Source organism: Struthio camelus, chromosome 2 (genome assembly GCF_040807025.1).
Source record: "Struthio camelus isolate bStrCam1 chromosome 2, bStrCam1.hap1, whole genome shotgun sequence".
NCBI lineage: Eukaryota > Metazoa > Chordata > Aves > Struthioniformes > Struthionidae > Struthio > Struthio camelus.
Genome location: NC_090943.1, coordinates 65,706,577 through 65,725,400, shown reverse-complemented (window position 1 = coordinate 65,725,400; position 18,824 = coordinate 65,706,577). Strand labels below are relative to the sequence as shown.

The window sequence follows — 18,824 nt, the reverse complement described above, 5'->3', positions numbered from 1 at the left end:
AAAGAAAAAAGACAGAAGATAGGGAGAGGCAACTGTGACGAGTGTTTTTTCAGTCTCTGGAAGAGAGGAAGGTTGTGAGAAAGTGTATCTGCAAGCTCAGAGGCCATTCGTCACTGCATCTTCAGCTGCAGTTGTCCTTGGGCTGCCTCACTTAGGTGTCTTGTGTCCCCGTCATGCAGCTGTGGGCCTGCCTCACTTCTGCATGGGATTTGCTGAAGGCATTGTGCCCTTTCTGCTACATAGTTCTTTATTCCAATTTCTGGCTAATTAACATTTCATTTAGGCTCAGATATAGCCTGTTTAGTTGTCAAAAGTTCCTGCTTCAAGGCTAAAGACAGTTTAACTGTTAGGAGGAAGAACAGGAGTTTGAGTGAAACTGCAGAGCTTCATAAGTATTTCATAGCTTGATGATAAGTTCAGATTTTAAACTGGAATGCTTTCTTCAGGGACATGAGGGAAAACTCTTACTTAAATGGGGAAGGGACTGAGGTAACTCTTTCTCTCCCAGGACTTTTTATCCTTGCTATTGGCAAAGGTGTCCTGACAGGAGATAAACATGTTACAAGTCTTCAGGAGTCTTTTCAGAATTTTAGGCAGCTTCAGGAAACTGAAAAATGCTGAAGTGTATATATTTAATTTAATTTATTTTTTTCTTTTGGCAAGACTTAAAGTGGGATGGCATCAGTTCTCCTATGCTACTTCTAAAGTATGTATCTGTTTTGGCTTTCAAAAGCCGGAATTCCTGTTGCCAAGATCCTTCACTTTCTGGCAAAATTACAATGGCAAATGGCTGCTTTTACAAGGTGTAATATTGAGACTAACAGCTTTGCAATTAAGAATGGCGAAGAGAATTATATTCTCTTTTTTCATAAGACCAGATTTTTTAGTGTGGTATCGTGGGAGTGTTTGGACTTGACTGAAGTGCTTTTGATTGATGATTTATATTGTGAACCGTGCTTTTCATTTTAGTGTGCAACATTCACTTGAAACTTTAACTAGAACAATGCTTTGAAAACAAAGCCATGTTCAAAGTATTACTGTAGTTGGGCAGTTGTTCTATATCATAAACTTGCAAATACATTTTGACTGTGCATTGCATAAAATACGTGTGCATGTGCCAGCTTGTGCAAGGGAAGTGGGAAGAAATCAGGAAATCTGCAGGTGGTATTAAATGCTATCTGATACTAAGCTCATTGGGCCAGCAAGTGTCAATGATAATGTCATTGAATCCTTTACAGACGGAGAGAGATGGAATTTTGGGGTATTTGAGGAGGTATTTTGAAGTGTTAAGCAAAAAAAAATCTGTTTGAAGGGGAGTTTCCCAAGTATTAGTTTCTAGTTTTGGGAAGATCTGAGACATTGGGTGAAGATAGGGACTTTCGGAGCTGGGGAGAGAGGTAATAATGTGTTTGGAGCGAGTAAGATGAGAAAGTGGAAAATAAGAGGCTTTGAAAATATATTCAAACGCCATTGAGTAGTCCTTGGCAAAAAAGCAACAAAAAGGACTGGCCTTTAAAATTCACATCTACCATGCAATGCATGCCATTAATATATGACAAATCACAATCCTCTGCGTGCCTAACTGGGCACCTCTGTGTTTTTACTTGCACAGAAACTTGCTGGTATTGGTTTGAAGTTGGAGTCTTTTGGTTGTATTTGTTTGCCAGTCTGCACGGATGAAATGCAGTGAGTCCTGCTGATTGCCTTAGGGTGGGAGGGGTTACCATCCTATAAGCTGACAGTCTACCTGAAACCACCACCAAAAGAGGGGAGGTCGCTTGGAAATCCTTATATATACAGATTGCTAAGGGTTTGTTGAAATCCAGCAACCAATGCATGAGCTATAGCATGCTTTAGGATCATCTCCTTCGTCCAGCCAGCCAGCCGTGCCTTCTCTTCAGCCTACGTGGCCAGGTTTCCCCCTTATGGGAACAGAAGTTACGTGGATCTTGTGCTCATGTGGAAAAGCACGAGTCTCACAGTTTCCACGCAGCTGAGGACACTTAGGCTTCAGGTCTTTGCAGAAGATTCACTGGCATGCCTCATGCTCTCTTTATCCAAACCTTATTACTGTTGTAACTATGGCAATATGAATAGACTAGTAAAGAAGTGTAAGCAAATCTGTCCTCACATCTTATCTTGGTGTTAGGGCCTGTGTAAGATAGGTCCATGTAACTATTTTGTATCACTGAAATAAGGTTTCAGATCTGTAGGTCTGCATAAAAATTTAAGAACTTTCCTTTCCCAGATGCTATGGAGCAACGAGTACCTTGGACAGGGAGGGTAGTTCAGCTGTTGCTGATTGCCCTTTGTATGGACTGACAAGACAGTCCCTCCTTTCGCTTGCTTCTCAAGATGTTAAAATTTAAGTCTAATAGACTTGATCCAGACAGTCTTGAGAGTGACTTACAGGAGAGAGTGTTGTATGAACTTAGTTGCTTTAAGATTTTGTTCTAATTTATTTTATAAATCTAGGTTGTGTGCACCCTGGAAATATTACAACATAAGGAAAAGCGAAGTGATGACACTGAATATCTGAGAGAGTAAAAGATACAGAGAGAGGGAGAGAGATGTAAGAAAGGGAAAGACTTTTAACCGGTATATTAAACCTGAGATCTTTGAGAAAGGTCCTTAGGTAGGTCAATATTTGAGAGAATCCTGAGGGTGTTTGTGTAATTTTTTTAATTTATTTTGTCCTTCTCCTCTTCTTCCTAACTAATCTGCAAGTGATTGGGTTTTTATTATTTTTCTCCTGGATTTAAAGACTTTGACAGATGGCACATGTAGAACCTGGAAAACTTCCTGAATTGGCAGAATGACCATACCACCGCCATCTCCTTATTGCAATATTCGTAGGTGCGTAGGCTGTGTATGCTTCTAGAGTGATAAGAAAGATACCATTTCCTTTCCTGAGAATATGCAAGAAGCAAGCAGTATATCAAAAAGCACACTTGATGACAGGCTTAATTCACTGATAATTTAAGCTACTGGATTGGTAGATTACTGCTGGTCTGAATGACTCTATTCACAGTCAGATTATCTCCAGGATGCTAACCTAGAATGTTTTTTCCATGCTAGATCACAGAACAGTTGAAGTTAGAAGGGACCTCTGGAGATAGAGTCCACCCCCCTGCTCAAGAAAGGTCAGCTAGAGCAGGTTGCCCAGGACTGCGTCCGGTTGGGTTTTGAATATCTCCAAGGATAGAGACTCCATACCCTCTCTGGGCAACCCATTCCAATGTTTGATCACCCTCACAGTAAGCAAAAAAAAAAAAAGTGTGGGAGTTTTGTTGTTGTTGTTTTTGTTCAGACAATGTCCTGTGTTTCTATGTGTGCCCGTTGCCTCTTGTCCTGTCACTGGATACCATTGAAAAGAGACTGGCTCTGCCTTCTTTTACACCCTCCCGTCAGATACTTATACTGATAAGGTCCTCTCTGAGCCTTTCCCCCTGCAGGCTAAACAGCCACAGTGCTCTCAGCCTCTGCTAACGTCAGATGCTCCAATCCCTTAATCATCCTTGTGGCCCCTTTGCTGGACTTGCTCCAGTGTGTCCAGGTCTCTCTTGTAGTGGGCAGCCCAGAAGCGAACAGAGCACTTCAGATGTGGTCTCACCAGGGCTGAGCAGAGCAGAAGAATCCCCTCCCTTGACCTGCAGGCAACGCTCTTCCTAATGCAATTGCAGGTGCTGTTGGACTTTTGGGGCACATTTGTAGCTCATGGTCAACTTGTAGTCCACTTGTTGACCAGCTTGTTGGCCCCCTGTGTGTAGTGGTGCGTGGGAGTTATTCCTTGACAGGTACAGGACTTTGTATTTCTCTTCACTGTGCTTCATGAGATCCCTGTCAGCCCATTTCTGCAGCCTGTTGAGGTCCCTCTGAGTGGCAGCACAACCGTCTGGTGTATCAGCCATTCCTCCCAGTTTTGTGTTGTCTACAAACTAGTTGAAGGTGCGCTCTGTCCCATCATCTAGGTTATTAATGAAGATGTTAAACTGTATTGGCTCTGGTGGCTGGGCTCCAGCAGGACTTTGTGCCACTGATCCTAACCCTCTGAGCCCAGCAGTTCAGTCAGTTTTCACTCCACTCCACTATCTGCTTATCCAGCCTGCACTTTATCAGTTTGTCTATGAGAATGTTTTGAGAGATGGTGTCGAAAGCCTTGCTGAGTTCAAGATAAACAACATCCACTACTCTCATCCAGCAAGCTAGTCGTTTCATTGTAGAAGGCTATCAGGTTGGTTAAGCGCAATTTCCCTTTCGTAAATCCATGCTGACTACTCCCAATCAGATCCTTCTTGTCTTTCATGTGTTTGGAAGTGGTTCCCAGGATTATTTGTTGTCACCTTCTCTGGGAGCAATGTGAGCCTTACCAGCCTGTAGTTCCCTGGATCTTCCACCTTGAAGATAGGAATGACCTTGCTTTCTTGCAGTCCTTGGACACCTCTCCTGATCTCCATGACCTTTGAAAGATAACTGAGTGGCCTCGCAGTGACACCAGCCAGCTCCCTCAGCACTCATGGATGCATCCCATCAGGGCTCATAATCTTGCGTGTGTCCAGTTTGTATAGGTGTTCTCAAACCTGATCTTCTTCCACCTTCCTTGATCCAGAGTTTTCCTCTGGTCTCAGGGGCCTGTGAATCCCGAAGGCAAATCTTGCCAGTAGAGTCTGAGGTAAAGAAGGCACTGAGTACCTCTGTCTTTTCCATGTCTTTTCCTTTGTTACCAGGGTTCCTGCCCTATTCTGCAGTGGGCCCACATTTTCCCTATCCTCCTTCCTTTTGCTACCTGTAGAGGCCTTTCACGTTGCCCTTTGTGTCCCTTGCCAGTTTCAGCTCCAGGTGGGCTTTGGCTTCCGTGATCCCCATGAGATGCTAGCCCTGCAACTGCACACCAACTTCTAATTCCTCCTATTTATTCCCCATGCTGTGTGCATTAGTGTACAGACACTTCAGAGAGGCACCCCAGTGCGTTGATCTCTGAGAAGGGTAATGAAAACTTTCTCCATAATGCAGTCCTGTAGGCACTTCCTTATTTAAATGCATATGCTTGGGATAGTTCCACTTCATCCCTTCTTTTGTTGGTTACCATGTGCCTTCTGTTCACGTCACCCTGCACCCTTTGTTTGCCAGCCCTGTCCACCACTTTCTCACTTGATTGCTGGTTATTCTCTCCTTCCTCCATTGTTTATAATTTAAAACTCTCCTTACCAGGTTGTCCAGCCTGTTGGCAAAGATACTTTTGCCCCACTGTGTCAGGTGGACCCCATCTCTTCCAAGCAGTTGACAGTCCTCAAAGAGGATCCCAAGGTCATAGTAACCAAAACTCTGTGGCTGACACCAGCTGTGCATCCGGTTGTTGACCCACAGGATCCATCCACTCCTCCTCAAGCCCTTCCCTCCTTACTGGCAGGATGGAGGAGAAAAGCACCTGGGGCCCCATGCCCTTGACCATTGCTCCCAGAGCCATGTAGTCATGCTTAATACTTTCCAGGTCTCCCCTGGCAGTACTCTTGGTGTCCACTTGGAAGAGCAGGGCAGGTAATAGTCTGAGGGCTGGGCAAGTATTGGCAGTCTCCGCAAGGTCCTGAATGCAAGTGCCTGGCAAGCAGCAAACTTCCCTAGGCAGCAGAGCAGGTTGGCAGATGGGAGTCTCCCACTACTACCACTCACTGCTTCCTCCTGGTGCTCCTGTGTGGCTTAGACTCAGCGGACACAGATTGTCCATGTGACAATGCTCCCAGTTCCTCATTAGCTACAAGGGCTCTGAACCTATTCTGTAGCTGCACGTGCTCATGTGGAGCATGAGCCTTCCTCCTGGTGCTAGAAGTCACCAGCTTCCAGCCTTTGCCACCACAGCAGTGTCTACTTTCCAACCTGGTAGGCACTAACTCTACCTGCCCCCTGCTGCTCGTGGGGATTTGGGCACTTGAGGTTGCAGGGTCTTGGAAAGGATCTGGTCAACCTCTTTCTCATCCTCTCTGACACTGCACAGTCTGACCTCTTCCTGCAGCTCCTTGACTTGGCAGAACAGCTAGCTCCTTAACAATTGTTCACCCCCAGCCTCAGTGCAAGGCCCCAGGCCCTCCTTGCAGCCTCAGAGCTTCCCCCTCCTTCTGAAGCTCTGCCTTGGTTGAAGCCTTCAACATTGCAGGGCCAGTTGCTCCAATGGCTCCTGGGGACCATGTCCTGAGGGGTGTCACCACCATAGCTGAGGATGTGTATACTGATCTGAGCAGAGTTGCTGGCCCCTTCTTTGCACCCTTGTTCTCATACTGCTGTGTCCATAGCTGCAGTATCTTCCGTCAGTCTTTGTTTAGATTATATGAGTTGCTTTAAAACCTCAGGGAGACTGAGATGTTCCATCTACACATTACAATAGACTCTTTCTTAAAGTAGAGAATATCATGCGAAATGTGATTCTTTTTATGGCTTTTTGAAGTCTAGCTTATCATGAGTATACTTCTTTCAAGGACTCTGTCCAAGGAAGACCTCTTAAGCCAACAAAGCATGGGAAGTCTCTTGGTTTTAAATATGCATGTGCTGTTTGCATTGCTGCTGCGTGACAGTTGTTCTAGCCATTGAATATGCTGAGGTTTGTAATAGTGTGACTGCATGGTTTGTTTTCTATTTAGAAGCCTTCAGAATTTCCCTCCCCCATCTAAGGCCTTTTAGGAAAAGGGCAGTAACTTGGCGCTTGAATAACTTCTCGTGATTTGTGCTGTTTAACTTGCATGGAAAGAGACCTTTCAGGTTGATACACAGTTAAGGTCTCTAAAGAGAACTGGCATACTAAAAGTCATGTTTAAAGACTATAGAAAATAAAAAGCTGTTTTTAAATACTAATTTTTATCTGCTGAACACATGAATTGTGGCTGTAAAATTTATTGCTCATTGATGATGTGGTACAATAGGGCTTTAGATCTCCAAGGTGAGCAAAAGCTTTTTGTATTACTAGGGCAGGACTCCTTTGATAAACTGCTTTTAGACAGACAAAAGAGATGTGATCTTAAATCAGTGTTAATGTATGACTGACTAGGAATGATATCATCTAAAGATTATTGCTTTCCTCTGTTTCTGTGGTGTTTACCAATGAATACTCAAGAATGTAGCAGTGAAACAAATAGGTCTTGATAAATTATGCAATCTTGACTGGAACTATTGTTTGAGGTAATTGATGATCTTCCACTGGTGTAATGGGGCTGTAGTGTAAACTACAGCACGCCCTAGAGTAGACAAATTGGTCTGGTATTGTTAGGAAGCATATTTAGTGTATCTTGCAACATGTGTATCAGTGGCTATTGCTGAAACATCTAGATAGAGAAAGACTGGTATTTTTATATTTGATCCTAAATAACCTACAGTTAAATTTGCAGCCTTTTCCTGTTCTGTAAAAACTGAAATAATAATAAATTGTTGCAGCGCAAGACTGATTTCTTTTCTCTTACTTCTTTTCCTAAAGTTTCTCTAATCTCTCTGGGTTTACAGGGTAATCATGCAGTTCTTTGTTCTTGTTGCACTATCCCAACTTCAGAACATCTACTCCAATGACTTGCCGACTTTAACTTTTGATGTGCTTAAAAAAAAAAAAAAAAAAAAACCTCTGTAGTCTCCAAAATGAAAGGATTTTGGCATACATCAGCTAAGATAAAAAGCATTTTCTTAAATCTGTGTTTAATTCTTCTAGGATACATTGAGAGAATGAGGCAAATCTTCCCCTGAAAACGAAATCTTCATTCTCTGTTAAACACTGACCGCAGACTTTTAGGTGTGGAGTGGGAGTTAGATAGTTGTAGGCCATTGTTTATGTGTTTAAAGACATGTATGATGAAAGGTCCTAGCAACAGTACAAGTTAGGCATCATGCCTGCAGAGTTAGACGTTTGAGGGTGTGTTTTATTTTTACTGTGAATCCTATAAGATTTTAGTCTTAAACTTCGTAAATCTTACGGGAAAAGTATCTAAAATAAACAACTTGATTTATGCGTAGTGGAAGATTAAATTCATTTGCAAATTTATTGTTGCCAAGAACAATTTCTTCCCCAAGGCAATTAGCTATATGAGTTGACCCCAGAAGGATGCTATCAGGAAAACTGAAGAAGCCCAGTAACTTATGCCTGCAAGGAAGCTCCCAAGAACTTGTCTGTCTTTCTGGTAGACAAGAAAGGTACTTTGTCTCAGGCAGTTTTTTTCTGGAACTAGATAAAGTAAAACTTCCTAGATCAGTGCATGGTTTCCTTAGATTATAGGCTGCAACACCCTTTGGAGCGTTTTTGCTAAGAAATCCTGTACCTTTGTCCATGACTTTAACTGACACCAAACCAAAACGCTCAGCAAGACTTCTGTGACGGTTCATGGCCACTGGAGAGCAGTGGATAGTTTATTAAACCGAAGACTTGTGTTTTGAATCAGTAATTGATAATTCTAACACTGAGCTTGCTTGTGGTGATTCTTCATTAACTTTGCAGTCTTCTGCTCCCCTTTGAGAGGTGAGTAGTCACTTGTGTCATATGGCAGGGATGTCTCTAGCCAAATGTAACTGGTTGGGAGAAATCTTGGGACTAGGAAATAGCCTTTGTTTAGTTTTCTTACCATTGTTGCAAAGCGGTAGTTAAAATCCCTTGCTCGACGTACAGTGGCCTTGCTTCAATACTGTCTTCTCTTTTGTTGTTTTTACTTCTTCAGCCATGTGCACTTTTAAACATGCTTGCAGTGGATTTCTTTTCAAACTCTATCTGAACACAGAAGTGTTGCATAGGAGAAACACTACTGGTCTTGCCAAGTTGCTGCTAATACTCCCTCAAAGAGGAAATCTTTGTTTTGGAAAAGAGGGCTTTCCATGCAAATCTGCATCTATTTGAAATATTGCATGAGAATGAAGCCCTGAGGGAAAAGACAGGCTGGAAAGGGTAAGAAGGGGAAGAAATAGAGTAAATAAATGTTGAAGGCTAATGTAAGGTAGGTGGTTGTCACTGTAACTAGCTCCCCAGTTACAGCATTTTCTTTCCGTAATGTAAAATGTAGCCGTGGCTGATGAGTGCCAATCCTCAAATGTTTAGGGTCTCTGTGTTAATAAAAGCTTTCTTTTCTATCTGGGACATGCAACAGAACAGGAGCCGTCCAGCCTGAGAATAGCTATATTGGGCTGTTTAGCAAAGTATCAAATGTATGTGTCTTCTAGGCTACAGACAGCAAACTTGCAGATTTGCTGCTCCAAGCTGATGCAAATCCCTGTCACCTCATCTTGCTCTTCTCGGTCTTCCCTCTCCAGTTGTTTTCAATAATTTGATGAAATGTCTTCAGTATGTTTTCTGACACTCTGTTTGTACTCTACAGGTCCTGTGAAGCAGTAGATGTAATTTGAAGAAAATTTGAAGGAACAAATGGCTTTGGCTGGCTGTCCAGACTCCTTTTTACATCTTCCTTATCGGATAGTAAGTTATGAAACTGCATGCTCATGTCAGATTGTAGCATCATGTTGCTATGTGCCAGTGACTGACTGTGAATTCAGACTTTTCATCAAAGTCTGCTAATAGCTGTCTGGCTACTCTCTGGGCTTTTTTGGTAGTAGTGCCACTATTATCATCCTGTGTTCAAGACTTAGTACTGAAAAAATTGGATCGGTAGTATATATTGGCTAAGGTTTGATACCTTGTCTTAGACAAGCCAGTTCATATTTGGAAGAAAGCACTCCATTGCCCCTGAAAAATGACAAGCCACAATACCAGTGACATGCCTTGCACCAAAAAATAGCCATGTTTGCTGAGTGTTATAGGAACAAGGCAGAGATTTTTACACTTGGTGAGATCGTATATTTGTTTAGTCATTATCTTGTATCTAAGCAGCCAGTATGGCATACTGCAGAGTATGTATTTAAAAAAAAAAAAAAAAAACTCAGTTCAATTCAACAGTGTTAGGCAAAAACACACATAGAAGTTCTCATTTTTTCAAGCAATTGTGGTTGGCATAATGCATGCTTTGTATTTTTTATGGAACTGCAAATTTGCTATTTCAGGCATGACCTGCTTTTTGCCCTCCTCCCCCCTTTTTTCCCCTCCTTTGTCTTCATGCAGTGCCTACCACCGTAAGGATTCAGTTAGGATTTTGGGCCCTGCAGTTACGCAAATGATTAAATAGAGTACTATATGACATTTAAACATTTTTTTCCTTTGTCTCAAGAGAAACATTGCTAACAATGATTACTACAGTCATACTACTCACTTAGGAGAAAAAAAATCCTCTTAAGGATATACTTTTATTTCATAATACATGAACTTAAACTTTTTTTCCCAACAGGAAACCTCAAATTAGTTAAGACTAAGCTTACTATATGCTCTTGTCGGTTGAATTCACCCTAACGTTTTTCCTGATAATACGAAAAACATAACAGTTCTAAGTGCTTTTCCAGTCATAAAAATTGAATGGAGTTAGAGAAATCAAGTGTTGTGAAAATCTCTATTATTATACCTACGTCTCTGATTTTAGACGAATACATGAATTGATGTGCCTGGATTTCATAATTCTTGGTGCACTGTAAAATTATACTTCAAATTCACTTGGAGCATCATCGGAGTCATAATAGTAAGGTGCAGGACTGGAGATCTACAGAAGAGAAATCTTAAATTGTAGGCAGTCATTCTGAACCACGAGTTCTTTACTGGGTATGAAAGGTTTTCATGGGGAAAAAAGTGTTTTTAGTGCCCCAGTTTGGCACCCCTGAGGTACATCAAAGACTTGCTGCCATTTCATCCAGACAAATTTGTGATGGAGAAGGCTCAAATTTGTCTCATAGTTAAGGCAAATTCTTACTGCTTATGAGCCAATGAGCTGGGGAAGGCAAATATGTATTATCTTAGTGTGGGTTATTTAAATATTTGATAAGAATCTTATTTTTAAAACCTTCTGAGCAAATGTATGTGACTTGAACGTTATTTTTCTCTTGGAGATGGACGAGCCTCTAGCGCACAAAGCCTGGATCTTTGTTCAGCTGTCCCACGATGTTGAATTACAGTAAACAAACTGTATCAAGCTTTTACCTGCATTTTTTTAAATATTGCAGTTAATCATTCAGATTAAACTAGTCAGCCTTTCAAAAAGTCATCAGATTGGGACTGCATAAGAAAAAGACGACTTGTGTTTTTTGAGTTCTGAGCTGTTAGGCTGCTTTCCAGCCAGGCACTTAGGTTTTTTTCGCTGACTAGGAGAGCTAGAAACAAATTAAAAGTGAAATTGGAGATTGTAATGTGGTCATGAGAATTTTGAAACCCAAGCACTAGTAAGACACTCTCCATTCCCATCCCAAAACTTGTTTTCCTTTTCTCAAAAGTGCAAGAGCACTTGTAACTTCAGAGACAGGAGTCTAACACAGTTGGGCAACTGAATTTCCCTTGGCATTTCCTCTTGTTCTTACGAAACCTGCTTTAGTTTAGGACAATCGATAGGCTAGAAGTCCCTTTCACAATCTAAAGATGCTCTTACCTGTGTCTGCAGCTCGGTTGGGTGGATCCTGCATGCTTGTCTAAGCAACCTGAGTGACTTAAGATGGTGGGAAAGTGTCTCCTCCCTAATGTTTTTGGTCCTAGCTTACTGTGTGTTAATTATCCTAAAGGCTTGTAACAGGTTTAAAGACTAGCTTTGGAAGCCCATTCACAACTACTTTGCCTTCTGTCACAAGTTAAGTTCGTATTACAAAAACTGAACATCTGTTTTTCCACCCCTACTAAATCTGACTTAGAAGCTTTCATCAACTTGTCTTTCAAATTTGTCTACAGTGCCAGCATTGTGTTGGTAAAGGGCTAAAAGAAGGTTAAACTAAATATGCTCTAGATTAGAGTGTGAACAAGTATTCTTATTCTCTTTTTTCAGTACGTTTTCTGACAATATGAATGGAAGTCTGTACAGAACATTCTTCCCAAGTCCCTAAGGTTGGGATCTTAATGCTGCAACTTCGATGTTTAGAATAAATTGACACATTTAAGTTCAGGATTACACGCGAAATACTGACAGCAAGAGAAACGAGGACCTGTGAAAATGAACATGTACTACAGAATATCCTTTAGGGTGGCCTCTGACTAACCCCCTTTTACCCTTCTTTTCTTTTTCCCAATTTTGGGGAGAGGAGAAAGGCTTTTAAGCCTCTGACTAACTTCTGTGCTGGGCTTTTTATGTCCCGTATTTGCTGCTCTTAGAAGCTCTAGGGTCCTGCTTAAGAGTGGAGGTTTTTTTGGTGTTTTGAATTTTTTTTCTTTTTAATCTATCTCAGGAGTTAGCACGTAAACCAGTCACACTGTGTGCATTCTCCTGGAAACAGTCTCTTGCTTTGTGGAAAAAATCAATACTACCTTTTAGTGGCTTTCAGGAGCCCTTTCCAAATTCTCTGACTCTTCAATAAAAATCCGGCAGTGAGAATTGGCACTGTTTGTCTTCTGTTCCTGGAAATTCAGAACATAGTCCCAGAATTTCTCAGAAAAAATGGGATGATTTACTGTGTTTCCGTTCTTTTGCAATCTGTAGTCACAACAGTATTTATGTGCAGTGACTTGAACTCTTAGGAAAGATTCAATTCTTTAACCCTTTGATGTATGAATTGAGCAAGTCTCAGTGACATCATAAATAACAAAATGACTTTCTTAGTTTCTGAACGTGAATCTGTGCATGCAGGCATGAGGTTTTGTGTTCAGCTTCTGTCCCCCTGCCCCCTCCCCTTTTACTTTCGCATAACCCAGTTGTGGGAATGGCTGTTTTATTAATTAAGCTCTACAGAATTCATTTTCATAGGGCTGGATTCTTATTAGAGAGAAGACTTGTTTGGATCATGCTCGGCATCTAACATTTGCATGAAACACAGTAAAAAGGCATACTCGCAAAGTAGGGAGAAAATTCAAATTGTTTTCTCCTACATGTACAAAACTGTGGATTCCAGGGTTGCAAATAGTCCTGTTGACCAGATAAGAGAGCAGAATATTGTGCATCACACTCGAAAAGCTTTGTGCACTTCAAGAATAGATAAATAAGTACTTAAGAGAGTTTATCCATTAGACGCTAACTAGTATGATATACACCACTCTTTTAATGCTGTCAAATTTATGGATGTAGAGAAAACTTACTGTTGTTAATATGATAGAAATTGTCACGTATCTTTGCCTTAAGCTGGAGGAACAACTAGGTACCAGTTCTCCAGGGCGCACAGTATGGTGTTTTGATTCTTGTTTTCCATGAAATCATTTGATAAATTAAAAGATGCCTTTGGAAGTAATCTAATCCAAGTCCATGGCATACTGCAGTTATATCTGTTTTCCTTTGTCTCTGTGAGCATGGGTTTTTGGGGTTTTGCCTTCTACTCTCAGGGACTGATTGCTTTGTGTGTTTTGGAGAGGGTTTCTGTTTTAGCAGAAACATTGAAGTTCATATCTCTAATTCAAAGTTACCTGTGTCTTAGTGGGTGCTTGAAACCTCATTCCTATGAAATCGAGATGCCTCCTGTATGACTTATTATTTCGGGGCAGAGAGAAGGCTGTTTGGGGATGGAGTCATCTGATACTCGGTATCAGTATAGATACACATGCTGCTGCATGAACCAAATGTCTGAGCACTACAGGCTTCTTAGTCCTTCATAACAAAATATCAAAAAAACCGTAAATCATAATTGCAGGACTCCTGTCCAAGTGGACTGAAAACCTATGTGGGGGAGGGCTGTTGAGACTGATGTGTTGGCCCTCATAATCTGTCTGACACTGTTTCAGAGCTTTCATTCACTGAGCTATCCACAATTGTGTATTGAGACTATGGTGAACTATTCTCTTTTTTACTGTTTTTAAGATGCAAAGTAAACAGTGGCTGAGCTTATTCTCTTTAGGCTGAAACATGCAAGTACTGGAACACTGGTTGTGTAGACTTTTGCCTGGAGTTTGGGGGTTTTCTTGCTAGCAGGGCCATGTGGAACAACCACAGCGTGCAAACAGGCTCTCAAAGCACTTGAGTATAGCTGAGTGGAAAACACCAGAGGCATGACTGAATTACATCATTCTTCTACATATTGTATGAAGAAATGAAGCTGAAATGTTGCTACTGCCAATGCAGAAAGTCATCAGATTTCTGAAATATGGTGTCAGTCAACAGATATTTTGTCGACGATGCTCTTGTCTTTAACAGTTTGCATGTTGTAAGTGGTGTATAGGGTTGATGGACTGCAGCAGGCATGAAGTACAAAGCAGTGAGAACATTAGTAAATGTTTTTACAAGACATGTTGCCTCCAATATGAAGTTATGAAATCTGTCTCCCTGAGTGCAGCTTGCAAATGAATTTTACAGATAGGGTTGATGCCACTCAGTAGATTTTGTTGAAGAGCAACTGGAGGTGTATTTCTGCCTCTATCTATGGTTTGTAGAAAGAGGTCCATCAAAAGAATTGTTCCAAAAGCTATTGTTTTCGCTAACAATAAAATACAGTACTCGCATTTTAAAGATGGCATCAGAAGTGTACTTGGTCCCACTTTCCGAGCATCGTATAAAAAGCAAAAGAACAACAAAGAAATTTGTACTTCACGTTAAGCTATGTTATACAGTCGATTTTAGTCTTCCTTCTCCCAAGAAATACCCATCATGTTGCGTTCTTTTTGCTGTACCAGCTTATCTGTCTACAATTCTAATTGAGAATCTGTATTTAACCTGTTTACCCTTCGATTTTTATATTCTAATTCAGGCAGAAGTTGGTTGGCAAAATATAAGGAGCACTTCTTGAAAGTGCACGTGAACGAGCAGTTTTAATGTCTAGATCCACATCTCTCTCTACGTGATTTTTAACCTGCAGAAAAAAAAAGAAAAAAGGCTCAAGCATTCTAATGATCACACAGCTCATGTGCTACTTTTCCCCGGACTTTGAACAGCAGCAAGGAAACAATCTGGGTATTGCAGATCGGGTGAGGAAATTGCAAGCAATGAAGCCCGACTTTGCATCTTCCTGTTGATGGTTTCACACTCGTGCTTGAACAGTAGACTGAATCAATCTTTCTGATGTCATTGCATCATTTTATATGAGCATTCTCTTAGATTTATCCCTAGATTTAGCCATAGTTTGCATACACGTTCAGATCTGCCAAGTTTACTGCTTTTCTGAGGAGGCTCTTGGTCTTGATCTGCTTTGTCATTCTCCTGGAAAATATGAGCAGTCTGGTGCTGCTTGTGGAGCCAGGCTCTTGGTGAAGTCAGGCAGGTCCATATGGGTTCACAGCTGAGGGTGGAGCTGAAAACTGTGCCTGCCTTGTGCCATTTGGGGATTTTTCATTCAAATGCATTCATTTCACATGTTTAAGCAAGTGTTTTTCTTTACTTTTATTATGTCTCTTCACTGCAGTTGAAAATTGATGAAAGAATTTATGGGGGAAAATTCCATGGGTATTATTCATGTTCTTTGCAAGGCTCCTTTGCAAGAAAACAAAAAGCGATGGCTCTCTCTAGGTTCTGACTTGTGTGCAACTTTTAAGATGCCACTTCTGGATTCTCAGAACACCTGCATTGATAAAAACCAGACCCATTTCTGGTGTTTTTCACAGACCTTCACGAGAGACCACGGTGAAGTAACGATAACCGGCAGTTTAGCGGACCATGGCACCAAATTAAGTTCTATATATTTATTTATTCTGAATGGGATCTTTTCCAAAAGAATAAATATATAACAAGCTATTTACGAACTAGTTATTTTGGAGAGCTACCATGAGGAATGTTTTCATGTTGGTAACAGCTCTCTCTTAATGGAAGAGAGAAGCTGGTGTACTAATCCTAGGACAGCTTCACACTTCCAAGTGTGTGGAGAGCCTGAAATATAACAGAATGGAACTGTTATTTAAAATTGGCTTTGTTTTAGTCAACTGCAGTTACTTTAGTGCTAGTTGTATGTGTGTGGTGGGGGGAAGAGAGGTGGTTTTTGTTTTTAATGAACCTTCCTTCTACCGCATGTTTTGTATTTTACACATGGAGAAATAATGACTGCTAGAGAAGATTGGTTTTTACTTATTTACTTATTTATTTTGAGGGAGATCAGATTCCTGTGTGTTTGGAGCTGTCGCTTTTCAGGAAAATGCTTGTGGCTCAGATAATTCTTAATGTTGCTGTCCATGCCAGTTGGCTCCGAGAGGCCTATTTTGTCCTTGGTGAAAAACAGAGATATAATGTTATTTTTATATTCTCTAAGTATTTCTAAGAAGTATATCTTGATACAGACCCTGCTAAAAGTTACACCCAATAGACTTTCTTGCCTTACTCAGGTTAAGGGGAGACTGTATTTCATAGAATTTCATAGGCCCTTAAGCCATGACTTGCCTTTTCCCAACTTAAAAAAAACAAAAAATAAACAAAAAAACCCCAGAAGCCTGTAGGAAATTGGCTAAGTATCACCAACTCTAAAAGCAGAAATTTTCTATTTCTCAAGTGAAACTCTAGGTGAAGTTTCCAAAACTTACTGTTAATGTGATGTCTCATGGCAGGACCACTTGTTTCTTGGCTTGCAGGCCATGTAGAAATAATGCTGTGGCTGAGTCCTGATCTTGAGCTGCTTATTCAACATAAGGAAGGATAATCTAAACTTACTGAGTACCAACACCTTGGCTTTGGTTGGAGATGTGTCCCTTCTTTTGTAAAGCTAGGGACGAATCCATCAGTTCTAGCTAGTGCTAGCTATGACTAGAAAGGATTTTCACCTACTTGCTTTTCATCCTTTAGGAACAATTTTTTTCTTTTTCAATTTCTAATATATTAAAATCTGAAATACTTTTCTAATTTATTTTAATTATCCTTAGGTTCCCCCAAAGCTTTGCTGCTTTTCCTGTTTGTATTTCATTTCCACCATTGCAGGTATGTGCCATTCTCAGAGATGTGGCATGGAGATCAAGGTATAGAACTAGGACTTCATCCTGAAAAAAGCAAAGTCATTTCTTCAAGAATAAGGATAAAGTTTTATTGAATTGATCAGATTTCAGTAACAGTTTACGTAGGACCAGAATATTGGTGATAAGGGTCCTTCTTGCTGGATGGTATTGATGCTTTAATCTGAGGTATTAAGATAGTGTTTTCTTTCCAGTTTTGAAAGACAGCAAGCAATCAAACAGGGAACACAGATGTACAACAAAGCTCTCAAGTCTTGCTGCTATTTTAAGATAGCTTTGGCTTGTGTACTGGTAAGACCAGTGTGCATGTCTGAAATCCTAGTCTCTACAATGAAAAGACAAACCCTTAGAAACATCCAGCGGTTTTGGAGCGTGCTTGTCCTCTGCAAGCTGAATGTTAAACAATGACTTGAGACTCTACTACACACTGGCTATAGCTCTTGAAGTCTTACACACTGGCTCCATTTTTTTAGACATAATTTTGGCAAATAGGGGGAACCTGGCTATCCTTTATGCTGGAGGCCTCAGCTCTAATAAAGCGCTTTAGTTATTAGCACAAGTAAATAGTTGTCCATTTGTGCTTCATTAATGCATATTAGTCATACAGTAAATACTGTCATGCTGGCAAGTTCCCCAGAGTACTGAATACTTCTGCACAGTTCAGGAGGGGGTTTCTGACAAAGTGGTGTTGGCACCTTTCTTCGAAAAGTTCTTGAAGCTATTAGTGTAGGAGAGTGACAGACCATTATTTCAACTCACGTGGGTTTTTGTAAAATTGATTCTTCAGTGGAGACAAAGGAGGATTTCTGATGAATCTGCATTGTTGTAGTGGATCCTTCTCAAATTTTTAGTTAACTTTCTACAGTCTTCTGCTGTATCTGAAGCAGATCATTTTGGGCTGTGGGAAGTACAAATGCTATGCCTACTTTTCTAGTGAAAATAATTTGATACTCCAAACTGTTACCATGGGATTGTCCAATGTTGTAAAAATTTTAGCTATATATTAGAAGAAATCAATGTTTACAACAATACGATGAAATCAAAAGACAGCACCGTGATTCATAATCTGTGTAAATTTTTGAGTTCCTTGAGTGATGAGACATAACAATACAAACGATGTAAAACTGTGAGCTGAAGTGCGAGGTTAGTTAAGCATGTCTTGTCCTTTGGAACAGATAGCATGGATTTACCAGTTGTTTTTTTTTTTTTTTTTTTTTTGTCTTTCATGTCCCTGGACATGGCTTCCAAGAGGCTTTGTTCTATAATCTTGCCAGACGCTGAGGCAAGGCTGACCAGCTTGGGTTTTCCTGTATCCTCCTTGCCCATTTTGAAGACGGATCTGATAATTGCCTCTTCACAGTCATCAGGATCCTTCTCTGATCACAGTGACATCTTGCAGATAATAGAGAGCAGCCTCACAATGATGTCAGCCAGCTCCCTTAGCATCCTTTGATCTTAGCTGGTCCCATGAATTTGTGCATGTCCAATTAGCTTTTGTAGTCCATAACTTTACCTTCCTTTACTAGGGGTAAAGTCCCCCAGACACTGTGCTTGGAAACCTGGGAGACCTGAGGGCAAACCTTGCTATTAAAAATTGAGGCAAGGAAACCATTGATCTTTTCTGTGCCCTTAACCCCTGGGTCTCTTGCCCAGTTGAGCACTAACTAGGCTAACATTAGTTACAACAGCAGAGCGCCTCCCCAGTTGGCTTGCTGATCATCTGTTGTGAAGTTGTCTTCAGCCCACTCCAGAAATCTTTGCAGCACACAAAATTGGCTGCAGCTGGAATTGCACTGCTTGCTTGTGAGAGGGTCAGAAATGTGATTTAGCTTATTTATCTCCAGCTGCAGAGGTGGACTTGTCTGGCCTAGGCAAGGCAGGTGCTCCAGGTCTTCAGTTTCTCCAGGATGATAGACGTCTTCTGTTAGTCTCCTTTGGAAAGAAGCAT

At 40.9% G+C, this 18,824-nt stretch overlaps 1 protein-coding gene across 4 annotated transcripts in view; it reads left to right on the top strand.

The window, feature by feature from the left end:
* Window positions 1-18,824, top strand: part of GRB10 (growth factor receptor bound protein 10) — a 157,811-nt gene that overhangs the window by 32,829 nt on the left and 106,158 nt on the right. For 3 of the 4 annotated variants that reach the window (XM_068936135.1, XM_068936133.1, XM_068936136.1), the window contains exon 2: window positions 9,333-9,430. In XM_068936135.1, the coding sequence (XP_068792236.1) occupies window positions 9,380-9,430 (51 nt within the window). In that variant the 5' untranslated portion in view covers window positions 9,333-9,379. Of the gene's footprint in view, window positions 1-3,239; window positions 3,258-9,332; window positions 9,431-18,824 lie in introns of those variants that run through there. The other variant, XM_068936137.1, reaches the window with a different exon arrangement.